Source organism: Micrasema longulum, unplaced genomic scaffold, assembly GCF_059751315.1.
Source record: "Micrasema longulum isolate JH-2025_06_02 unplaced genomic scaffold, ASM5975131v1 h1tg001441l, whole genome shotgun sequence".
Taxonomy (NCBI): domain Eukaryota; kingdom Metazoa; phylum Arthropoda; class Insecta; order Trichoptera; family Brachycentridae; genus Micrasema; species Micrasema longulum.
In genome coordinates, this window is record NW_028278627.1 from 70,855 (window position 1) to 83,943 (window position 13,089).

The window sequence follows — 13,089 nt, forward strand, 5'->3', positions numbered from 1 at the left end:
AATGGTGAATAACAAGAGCATTCTAAAAGGAACATTCTTGAACTGGAGAATTGACTCAAGCATGCGAATGAACTCAGCAGTCTCGAACAAATGGTGAATAACAAGAGCATTCTAAAAGGAACATTCTTGAACTGGAGAATTGACTCAAGCATGCGAATAAACTCAGCATTCTCGAACAAATGGTGAATGAACACGAGCATTCTAGAAGGAACATTCTTGAGCTGGAGAATGAATTCAAGGATGGGAATGAACTCGAGTATTCAAGAAGGAACTTTCTTAAACTGGTGAAAGAACTTAAGAATTTTAGAAAAAGCATACTTTTACCGTTGAATGAACTCAAACGTAACAGAATAATACTCGAATTGTTGAACATTTACTTGGTTTGTCTGATTGTGGAAAAGTAGAAATAGGGAAGGGAGAGAACATGGTGCCAATAATTATTTCACATGTTGATTCTGACCTTGTCATAAGGGGGATGATCTGGCCAAGTCCAAGGTGTCTGGACAAAATATTAAAGCAGCAACTCGATAGAACAAAACAAAATATTTTAAAAGAAAAAAATATCATAAAACATGCAATTTTAAAGACTTAAGTACATTAAACTAAATTCAAATTATTTTAATGGGTGCTGGTTTATTTCATATGCCGAAACCTTTATTGATGTAGGTGATATTATACTGAAATATTTCACCAAGAAGAGAACAAGTTTCGGTAGAAGCTTGACTGCAGTTCTAGTGTCGAAATGGGAGACATTTTGATTTTTTTTCCATATTTTCAAAGATTAAATTAGATTAATTGAGTTATTTTGTAGGTACAAGCAGTTTTTATTTGTTGCGGAGATTACATTATTGAAAATAAAACATATATTAATTTAATAACATATCCTTATGCGTCTCAATCTAATTTATTTATTTATTTGGATAACCAAAAGCTATAATTATCTTATATATATATATAACAAAACAAATAACAAATAAGCCAATTACAGGTTTTCACAAGTAGCATCACAGTAAGTTAAAAAAGATTCTCGAACATAAAATGAATAGTAATTAAATGTAAATTTAAAAGAAAAGAAAAAATACTACAAATTATTTTGAAAGCAAACGCCGTGCGTCATTAAGATTATTTGCAAATGTCTATCTATCTTAAATGATTTATTTATTACATTAAAATTATAAAAAGTTCGCCATAAATATGAATTTTGCCTATAATTAGACGAAACAAGAGGTATGTGAAGAAGAGGGTTATTTCTTAAAACTTTGGAAGGAACATTGATAGAAAGTTTGCAAAGTAGTTCAGGACAGTCGATTGAACCAGAGGCAATTTTAAGTAAATAAATTATATCCGCTATTTCACAACGTTTTTTCAGAGGCAATAGGTGATGTTTTTTACATATATGAAAATACTGGTCGGATTTAAACTCAAGTAATAACTTGTAATACAAATATTTACAATCGAAAATGGCTTTGTTTGTCAAAATATTATCTTTGAAGATCGATACACTTTTGCATGCGTTTTAACCAATTTTCTTTTTTTTTCTGGCACAACAGCCGATTTTGGACGACCTTCACGAAATTCGTCCTGTAATGAAGTGCAACCACAATTGAATCCAGAAAACCAACAAAACACGGTGGCCCGAGATGGAGCTTCATCACCAAAAGTCATAGTGAATGGATCGGCACACTGTTGTTGGTTTAATCCACGTCGAAAGTCATAGAAAATCATCGCACGAAAATGTTCACGATTTAGTTGTTCACATTTATTTTAACAAAATGAATTTTTCAAGTATCTGTAAACAACACAAATATAGCTCGTATGACAAAACGTTCTGAGTACGTTTACCATTAAAAATGGCAAACTTTACGATGACAATGTTAGATTTGACATATTCACACCGGTGTTGCCATATCTCAAAACTTAAGTAGCAACCCTCGTATAGTAACTGAAATTATTTTTGTTCATTTTGATTATGATGTAAGCTGTAACTAGTTGTTGAAGTTATTTTTTACAACTATCTAAATAAATACACTACATAACACAGCGGTGAGAGATAGAAGATTCTCGAAGGTGCAGAATTGGAGGCATTACTTGATGAAGATTCGAGTCAAAATCAAGAAGATTCGGCACAATCATTGGAAGTGACTCAACAAGCAATTTCAAAATGCCTCATTCATAACCATGGAATCGGCCACAATACAACAATTCGATCTATGGCACACGGCCTGGCTGACCAGCGCTTGACACACTGACTCGCAATACAACGAGAGACACGGTAAAGTGATTTTACCGCATGACAACGCTCCACCCCATATTGCGAAAGTGGTCAAGACATACTTGGAAACGTTGGGAAGTCCAGACTCCAGATGTTGCTTTCTCAATGGCACGCGGCCTGGCTGACCAGCACTTCCGGTCTTACGAAGAAGTGAAAAATTGGATCGATTCGTGGATCGCGAAGAAGACCAGTTTTTTCAATGCAGAAGTCGTGTGCTGCCCGAAAGATGGGAGAAAGTAGTGGCTTGCGATGAACAATAATTTCAATCATAAATATATAACCAGTTTTTTATAGCAAGACCTTGAATTTTTGAAAAAAACGGAAGCAAAGTTGTATCTTAATAATCAAACTATTCATTATTGGAATGTCCCATGCCATTTATTTTTAGATTATTTAGCAAATTTGTTGAAATAAGAATTGAAATTGATGACGGCTGATTAATTTTGACGTACTGACCTTGTCGCTCTCCTCCTTCATGAGGTAGGTGCCGGCGGGGACTTCCCGTATTTGCACCTGCCCCTTGCCCAGCAGACTCGCGTCCCCCAGCCCCAACTCGCGCACGAAGGCCTCAGTGGCCAGGGCCAGGAGGGCGGCCTCGTCGCTGTCAGCGAGCGCGCCGCCGCGCCGCCCCTGAGGGATGCTGGACGGGTGCGGCTGAACATCCGGCATTTTCTAGAAGGAGAGAAAAATAATTACCGTGGCGCTAAAAGCATGAAGAAGCCATGTTTGTTTTATCTGTCACAATGAGGAAGTTAAGTCGTTTTTTAGAAAAAAAAAATTATTGGTTAAAAGACTATTAAACTAAGCCAAATACAAAGTATTTTATTTTTATGTGTTGTATTATTACCAATTACACTGCTCGCAATGTTATGAGTTCTGATCAGTGAGTGATCAAAACACACATATGAACGGAGAAACATAACTGACAATAAGCCAAGAATACATGAGTTTAACTGAAGTTTATTGTACGAGCTGAGGACTTGCAAGCATTCTACGACATCATTTGACATGATCGGATTAGTTTGTAGGAACGCCAAACAATCTGTTTTTGTTTATGAAATTTTTTGAAAGTTAAACCCCGTGCAGTTACAATATGTATCTGTAACTCGCTAAACGTCAGCAAACATGGCTACCCCGTAAACTGGAATCCTGTTGCTGGTAGCAATCATGATCGCCCATGGTTGCCACAACGCTATAATTTGTTAGCTATTGCAAACACGTGGTCTCATAAACCTATGACGTTGCAAAGCAGTTCATTTTATTTATAAAACATATGTTCGTCCACTCCTGGAGTATGCCTACCAAATCTGGAGTCCCTATTTTTAAAAAGACATAGAGTTGTTGCAGAAAGTCCAGAGAAGAGCAACTAAAATGGTAGTTTTGCTAAGAAATAAATCTTACGAGGACCGCTTGAGGGAGCTCGGGTTAAGTTCACTGGAAGAGCGGAGGCAGCGTGGTGACTTCACTGAGCAATATAATGTACCCAAGTTGAAATCAATGTTCACTATAAATGAAAATTGCCATCTCAGAGGTCATTCATTGCAACTAAACACTGCCTCCTTCTCATCCAACCCCGGGAAGAACTTCCTGACAAACCGAGTTGTGGAGAAATGGAATGGCCTTCCCGAGAAAGTGATTGGTGCTAGTTCAATTAATGTTAACTAGATGCACACATCAATTTATAATGTTTAATAACTATGTACACTTGATATACACGCATCAACTTAATAGCTGCTAGTGTATTATTAATAATAATGAAGGTAAGATAATCAGTCTTACTCTTCAGATATCAGTCCAGGGGTGCTATTCGGAACCACTCTCGAGGCACGAGAAAACAGTTTTTCTCGTGTATTTTGTATGTAAACACATGAGATAATACGGCCACGAGAGCGTTTGGAATACCAGCCCAGGGACTATGAAATATTCTAGTGTGAAATCACCCTTTGAAATAAATATTTCATATCAACCATGTCGGGAATCGAACCCGAGACCTCTTGCATGGTAGGCAAACGCGCTGACCCTTACACCACGAGGCTGACAAAAAGATTACAAAACTTTAAAAAATCAAATCATAGGAACAAGACAATGCGATACATAAAAATATTTGTTCAATTTTTTGTTAAATCTTCCCCATTCAATTCTCTAATTTTAACCACGTGCAAGGAAATATATTTAATATCCTATTTTATATAATTAACTCCCCTTCATTTCCTCAGCTAAGATTTTGACCGGGTTCCGATACATAGAACTCTATTCTTCTCTCGCCTGGACACAGAGAATATCTGAATGATGTTTACCTGCGAAGTGCTGGAAGTAATGTCGGCCACCATGTCTGGCTGCTTGCTCCTCAGGTAGCTGGTGTGAGGAGCCTGGGGTGACACACTGTGCTGCAGATGTTGCTCTGGCTGTAAATATATCTATATGTATAAAAAGCAATGTTTATATGTGTGTCCTCAATAGACTGATAAATAACTACTGGACCGATTTACGTGCTGTTTTTAGAGAAACAAAGAGCTTTAGCCTGAGCATGTTTGTAGCTATTAAAATATTAAATATTAAGTGGCATAAACCAAATTGTTTTTATTTTGATTTAAATTACAGAAATATGTTTACTGTGGAAACCATACAGTCTTTAACTAAATAATAATTCAACTATCATATAAAAAAGTTAAAAATGTAAAGTAAGAATCATGTATTAAAAGTAAACCACTTTTTTTTTTTTAAATAAATATTTGCGTTCTTATGATTTACCCAAATATTTCATTTTGAGGGCCATTTTCAACGAGTTGTAAATAACTCACTATTAGAAAATGGAATCAAGTTGGGGTAGAGTGGGATTCGAACCACAGACCTTTGGTCCGTGAGTCCGAGACACTAGCCACAGGACCATAACCCGATTAGAAATAGAATTTACAGACGGTAGCTAGAATCCGGGAGTTTAGAATTGTCTCAGGTAAAATCAGTATCCGGACTTACAGTGCAGTTCTCCTTCGGAGGGTCGGAGAGGGAATAGTGAGTGTGGTCAGAGTTGATGATGTCATGCAGCCCGCTGGGTTTCTTTTGGGGGGAATGTCTAAACATGGATGGACGCTTTGACTCTCGGCTCTGAAAAACAAATCATTATTTTAATTGTTTATTTATTCGTGGTTCAAAGAAACTTTAACATATTGATTTCACAAAATTAATTAACTATTGTGATATAACTAAGTTCTCGCTATTTTTTTGTGAAAATTAATGCTAAATATAGAGGCCTTTGAGACATGTGATAGTGGTGCTACGGAAAAATATTGTAATTTCCTGGAGACCACATCACTAATGACGAGGTTCTCAGCAGAACCGTAGAAGGGAGGCACCTAATCAAAACCATCTCGGAGAGGCAAGCCCGATGGATTGGCCACATTATACGCCATTAGGGCCTCCTGCATGCGGTTGACGCATGTTTAGGAAGAAGTCTTTACGTCAATAAATGTATGTTTATGATGTAGATAGTTTAAAAATTTGGCGATAGAAACATTATTTGTAATTTTATAGGTAATTTGGAAAGAAGATAGTTTAAACAATTGTCATAAAAGTGTGAAACAGTTTTACCGCGATGTAAATGTCAGTTTAAATTCTGTGGTGCCATACTAAAAAAAGTTATACCATATAAAAAAAAAATCCTAATATTTAGGGTAAAAATCATTGAAAGCATTGTATGCAAATTAGAATATTTATATCAATCTCAAATATATCGTGAAACATTTGGGTACATCATAAAAACTTAAATATTACTTTAAATAAAATAAAAAAACAATAAGTCTAAGAAATGCTTGTTATACTTACAGGATTTACCAACTCGGAGCTGAGTCCAAGATACTGGTGAAGGGCGGTGAAGGTAACTCTCTGGAGACGCACCATTATAATCTAAAATACATTGTTGCAAGTCAATCATTTCGATTAAAAAATAACACATTGGAGGGAGGGATTCTACAATTAAAAATCAATTAATTACAAAAAATATTTAACATACGTACGGTAAAATTTAGGCAAACTCAAAATACTGTTTTTCAACATGTTACCATTTACATAGGCATCAAAATTTTGCTTATTTGTATAATAATAATGTTTATTTGCTACTAGAAAAAAAATTACATTCCAGCATTTTTTTTCTATTTCAACACATTTTCTCTGGAATACCTACCGCATGCCAAACTAGGTGAAACCTGTTTTAAGGCAGACATTTTTTATACAGGAATTTACCAACAAGACCAACAATAGTACAAACCGTCGCTTATTTACCCTTTCAGCCAGGGTGTAAATTCAAATACACACTAATTTTAAAATGTTTTCACTGGAACCCCTAAATATGTTTCTATTTTTTTTTGTATACGTTAGTAATCAGCATTACACAGAAAAGTTCATTTTTGACAGCTGGCTTCTGGCTGGTTTGTTTGTTTCGGAGTGAGTTTCTGTCGTCCTTATAAATTATATGTAAAGCAAGTCTCAAACATATTTCAGAGATTGAAATAATTTTGAAAAAACATATATTGTAAGATAATAACACATTTAAAATTAATTTTGTCAGTTGATTATCAGTTTGACACCCATAGTTTACAAAAAAATTACATAAATGATTTCTAAAGTATAAAAGATAAAAAACATTGAAAATACAAAAAATGTTCAAATAATTTCTTTAGTACACGCAGAATAAAAAGTACTTTTACATCCACAGGAATTAATTCAGGCCCGAAAGAGTCAATAATAAATACACTTTCTTGCTTATAAATATACAGGATGTTCTTTAAACCTTGTCACATCCGAAACCACGATGATCAGTATGAGCAAGAAGACATACTGGCACATTAAAATACACTTTTAGAACGAATAAAATTTAAAAAATAAAATATTTATATAAACAAATGGTTGCTAACTTCTGCAGGGAAGAAACGAGGAGGGGGGAGGGGAGAGTCTGGCACATCGTTAATCGCGCGGCCGCGCCCCCCTCGCTTGTCCCCTGCAGAAGTAAGCAACCATTTGTACTTTTTAATATTTTATTTTTACAATTTTTTTTCGTTCTAAATATTTTTTTAATATGCCAATATGTCTTCTTGCCCATACTGATCATCGTGGTTTCGGATGTGACAGGGTTTAAAGAACATCCTGTATAAATGAATTTATCATTTTTTTCACAATGCTCCCTCTACACATCCAAAAACACTGAGGGTTTTTCAGTTTCTCATAAAAAAAAAACTTTTTTTTTGTCAAAAAATGAGTATCAGTATTTTTTTAAATTTCATAAATTAATTAGAATTTGACTCCCTGCTTTCGTTGGCCCTTTCACTTTGCGTTTGGCAAATTGAATGAAGGGCTTATGTCAAATATTGTCATTCTTCCTCATGACCAAATTATTACACATTATTTGAGACACAAGTCCCAACTCCATGGGACTAAAAGTCCTGTGTTGAGATGGGACGAGCAATTAGTTGACACAGACACATGAGTATATCACCACAAATATAAATTCAGAAACACAAAAAATAATTTTAAAAAACATATAAATGGCAAACAGTAATCTCAAACATTGATAAATTCATCAAGGAGTTTTCCACTTAAATCCCTCCCACTAAGGAAAATCCAGTCCTTGACTCCTCTCTTGAAAATAGTTTTTGTCCTTGAGAGCTTAGTACGCTCTACCAAAATATTGAACACTCTCAGTGCGACAAATGAGAGATATCTCTAACCAAAAGTCGTACGGGTTTTAGGTATGACATAATTTGTGCTGTGGGAAAATCTCGTATGGACATTTTGTTGAGACCTCTCCTAATTGTTCGACCAGAAGTGTGCGAGTGCTTCTTCTAGGTACAGTTGTCTCATATCCAGAATGCAAGTGTTACCTGCATAACTCTAACAAATATGTCCGGATACTCTTGAAAAACTTCTTGGAAGGCAGCCATCGGTAATCTGATGACCAGAGAGTCTTCTAAAGCTTTGGCGCTAACAGTTTTATATGGTTGAGGATGACCCTAGAAAAATTACATAAAATCAAAACAATTGAAAAAAAATTGTAACGCAATTCGATAATATGATTTATAACAATGTTTTGAGTAGGTCCAAATGCTTGCAGACTGGCTGGATTTTAACTGTAAATGCCTAGACTCCCATATTCCTTTCTCAAAAATGATTTCCCTCTCTGTTGCGAAAAAATTTAATATGATTTATATGTTAGAATGAAGAAGTTCAGCCCTACGCAAAATTGGATATAAAAAGTATATTCTTATGCGCAGTAATAATTAGAGCATTATCTGAACAAATCTGAATTGGGTTGTGGTCCTCGGACTCACGGATCAAAGGTCCGTGGTTCGAATCCCACTCTACCCCAACTTGATTCCCATTTTCTAATAGTGAGGTATTTACAACTCGTTGAAAGTGGCCCTTAAAATGAAATATTTTGGTATATCATAAGAATGCAAATATTTCATTTAAAAAAAAAAATTATACAGCAAAATTTCTTGAAAATGTAGAAAAAAAAAATATTTTGATAAAAACAAACTACTTTGCATGACATCATTAGTTCTTCCGAATCAACTAATGATAATAGAGTTGTGAGGATATGCGTGATAGGGAATTTTGATAAACAGGTATTTGAAAATTGTTTTTCTGCAACTGTCTTGATAATGCCTCCCTAAAATTGTGCGAAAAAGACAACTGCATATCTGGCCTTTTATGCCCAACTAAAATAGATAAATAAATAAATCACTGTTCTAGTGCCAAAATCCAGGGAGAAAATATGGAAATATATTTGTGTGAAGAAAAGTCAGACTGTGTTTCCTCTTAAGGTCATTATTAAGTATACCTAACTTAACATTAGTTTATAATGCTTTTACGTAACCATAGAAACAGGTTTAGTATTCTTAAATAAAACCATCAACCTAGTAATACACATAGACGCACCCTGAGCCCTCTAAAATTATGACACTTAACTCAGGCCCAAAGCGTATTTAGTCATTCTTTAACCGCCAGTCGGGTTTTGGCGTGAGCTTGACATTTAATTCGAAACCAAAATGACTAACTGTTTCGTGAAAACATGCGAAAACCGTTCAGATAAATGTAAAAAGATGTATAACTTTTCATTGGTATGTAAGTACCTAGGTACTTGATTATGATTTAATTCCAAAACTAAAAATAATTCATATTAAAATATAGAATTATTTTTGTAAATGTCAAACTCTGCTCTGGGAGCACTTAATGTGGGAACATGATTTTCAAAAATGTATTGAATGTCAGATAATATTATTCTGGCATTACAAAATTTCTAGTAAAAAGCGAATGTTGTTTGTAAACATTCAAATACGATATTTTTTTGTATAGTAAAAAATAACATCCGCCCATTTTTTAAATATATGCATTCTTCTCATCGAATGCAACCCTGGTAATGGATGAATAAAACATTTACGCTCCTAACTTATTTTCTACTAATTAAATTGAATATATAAGAACTATAAATGTGCCCAGCGCAAAGCTCATTATTTTGCAAAAAATCACACGCAAATCGGTCCAGTTAGAAGTTATTTAGCACACAAACATTGCCTTTTATATATGTAGATTATCTATTTATATTTATACTAAGCAGTGTACTATATTTAAATGCATACTAAGAAACCGTCTTGTTGGAATTAAAGAAGAAACTCACAGTAAGAACGTCAGTAAAGCTGAGAAGAGAAGTGACGCTCTCTCCCGCTTTGACAACCTTTAGGGATAAGACTGAACCATCTGTAGAACGGATGAAAACATTCAGCCGTCCCGTCTGCACTACATATACATTCTCATCGGCGTCACCTGAAAACAAATGTAAAATAAAATAAAATCAGCACAAAAAAATAAGTACATCAAAGCGCAAGTTCTTTACTTCAATGCGTGGCAACAGTAGCTTGGAGAAGAAATCCACATTTGCTTGTGTATTTTTTCCGATCACGACTTAACAAGTATTGAAGACTTCCGAGATGAAGACACTGAGGACGGTAGCAGGTAAAGCTCTGAGAGATCACACGAGGAACACCAGGATAAGAGAGATATGTGAGGCTGAGGACATAGTAAAATGGAGTAGCAAAAGAGTGTTCAAAGAATGGATACCACCACATGCCCCCTATGGTCTCTTTAAAGGCCATGTCTCCATAATGTGAATGTACTACAGGAAGTTGTTCATATGTATGGACGTTTTATGCGCAGTACTGTAAGTCTCGCAGAGTGTAATGTATTGTATTAATTATAAAATGAGGACTTGCTTTATCGATCGTTGGTCTTTACTTCAGGTGAAATTACTGCACGTGTGTGTTTCACCGATCAATGGGCTATGACCCCCACAAAAACAAAAAGATGACAATGGCACAGAATACCCCAGTAGCGAAGTGAAAAAAGCCATCAAAGTAAAAAGAGGAGTGCCTTACCTATTTTGAACAGGTAGTTGCCCATGGGTATGTTGAGTATCTCCGTATATTTACAGAGCTTGAGGAAGACCGGTTTCTCAAAGTGACCAAACACTCTTATGGAATGTAGTATATAAAGAGCGTCTGGGGGGACACGCTCATTACTTGTCAGATCCTCTTCCAAGTACTCTGCTGGAGGCTCCAATACCTGAACAAAGATATGTTTATTTATATGATAAAGACACTCCATACATATGTCTTGACAAGAAACTAGAGTAGTGTAGAATGAGCTGGACGCACGTCGATTTGAATAGGGAAATATCACGTTTGTACGTATTAGTTGCAAAAAAAATACTTTTAAATTTTAGATTTCCTCAAAAACGGTTCATCGCATTGGCCACGCCCCTAATACGTCATGATTCGGTTAAATTTTGAACTTTGTTTGTGACCGTTTAAATTCAAATAGAAGATCGTCACGAATCTTGACGACACAATTGTCAAAGGCAAACATGTCGGGTTTTTGTAAAGACACATTTTTTGACAATTTCATTTTAAAAATTATGTATGAAAAAAATTCTCCACAATATCCATATTGATATCAAAAATGCAATTAATTTTTCTAAATTCATTTCACATGTTTTATTCGTAGAATGTGATATTCCTCTATTGTATTTTTTTTCAAAAATATAAGACGGGATGCGGGACTGTGTAAAATTCCTTTAGTAAAGACCTTGAGTTGCGCGGGCGCCTGCTCCTTCTTGAGCTGCAGCAGGCGGCGCGCGAACCTCATCACCGCCCGCCGCTTCCTGCCCTGGCCGCTGCTGGAGATGGACTTGACCTTGCGCAGCATCCTCCTGCCGTAGAACAGCATCTTGTCCCGCTTGCGGAAGCGGCCGCGCGCCGCCCCGTCCGCGCCCGCCGCCGCGTCCGCGTCGCCCGCCAGCACTTCGTCTAGAAGGAGAGATGCAAACGAATCATATTCCCGAAAGATAAAATATCCCTCAATAACGATTGTCAAGACAAGCATCATCATCATCCCTCTTTTCGCACCCGGTGGTGCATAGGGCATTGAGTTGATAAACCAAATGCAGCGTATTCCGATCATCTGATCACATGAAGACAAGGCGTCAGTCCAGTAACAGTTTAATATTACAATCATATAATTAAGAATAGTCCAGGAGCGTAGAATCATATTTGAATACATCGGACTGTGTCCAATAATTCCCCCACTATGCCCCACTTTTGACGCGCGCATGCAGTCGCCGCGTAATGTCGCCAGATCGTGAAAAATATAATCGTAGCACAAATGTAAGATGATTTATTTTTTTTTAAATTTTATTGTACACGCGGATAAGTTGATTGGCACAACAGAGTAAATAAGGAGAGGATCATTTAATAAGAGTAATTGAATTAATAAACTTTGATCTTTAAAAATGTAACCATTTTTATTCTACATAAAGCGGATATTTTTATGTTTAATATTTGATGTTTTAAAGACAATGTCGGTCAAATGTCCACCACGGCGTTGTTTAATCCGAGGTCCAATTTTCATTAGTTCTCTCATTAGATGAGCAAAGTAGGGAAAAAAAATTACTACCCTGGCAACACTAACAAAATGTATATTTTATTTTCTTCGACAATCTGACAGATGGAAAAATAATTACATTTTTAAGTAATGCATTTGCTACTTACACATGATATGTGATCCCATCCTTTCTTTAAGATTCCAGCAGTATTTCTACACTTTAAAATGACACAACACGGCATAGTTGAATTCAAATCGGGAGTTGCGTACTGAGTGACGTCTACAAAGAAACTAACGGGTCAAATTGTAAAACTACTAGTTTAAGAGTAGTTTAGTCGCCCTCTGTTCGATGCGCGTCTGCGGTTTCTGGACTATTCTTAATTCTATGATTACAGTTTAAAAAAACTTTAAAATCAATATTTTTTAACGTCCACCCCGCCGGGAATCGAACCCAGGACTTCAAGAATGGTAAACGCATTCGTCAACCACACAACGAGGCGTGACTAACGCGTATTTCTGTGATTTTTTATTTATTTATACATACATTTCATATTTTTAATAATGGCACAAAAAACACAAGTTCTGCTTGTACTGGGAGTAGGCTCAGTATATGAAGGGTTAGCAAGCCAGTAGCTCAATCACAAATAACTATCGACGTGCTTAAAAACATGCTAAGCATTTGAGCGATCACAAACAACGAACAATAATAAACATGCTCAAGTCATTTTTTTATTTTTAAAAAAATGTTTTTTTACAATAAACATAAGAGGTAAAACAGAGTATTCCAAAAATATAGGATAATTACAAAGCAATGAAATAAATATTAATAGTAAAAATAGTAAACAAAAATCCCACAAAGGCATGGCCTGTTCGTGGTTATACTAGAAAAA

At 35.6% G+C, this 13,089-nt stretch overlaps 1 protein-coding gene across 6 annotated transcripts in view; it reads right to left on the reverse strand.

The window, feature by feature from the left end:
• sws (patatin like phospholipase domain containing sws) overlaps positions 1-13,089 on the reverse strand; it is a 100,928-nt gene that overhangs the window by 44,493 nt on the left and 43,346 nt on the right. For 5 of the 6 annotated variants that reach the window (XM_088235795.1, XM_088235794.1, XM_088235793.1 and 2 more), the window contains 8 exons: positions 11,405-11,625; positions 10,696-10,882; positions 9,942-10,087; positions 8,146-8,274; positions 6,095-6,175; positions 5,249-5,377; positions 4,570-4,677; positions 2,729-2,944 (listed from right to left, as the gene is read on the reverse strand). In XM_088235795.1, the coding sequence (XP_088091921.1) occupies positions 2,729-2,944; positions 4,570-4,677; positions 5,249-5,377; positions 6,095-6,175; positions 8,146-8,274; positions 9,942-10,087; positions 10,696-10,882; positions 11,405-11,625 (1,217 nt within the window). Of the gene's footprint in view, positions 1-460; positions 500-2,728; positions 2,945-4,569; positions 4,678-5,248; positions 5,378-6,094; positions 6,176-8,145; positions 8,275-9,941; positions 10,088-10,695; positions 10,883-11,404; positions 11,626-13,089 lie in introns of all 6 variants that reach the window. The other variant, XM_088235792.1, reaches the window with a different exon arrangement.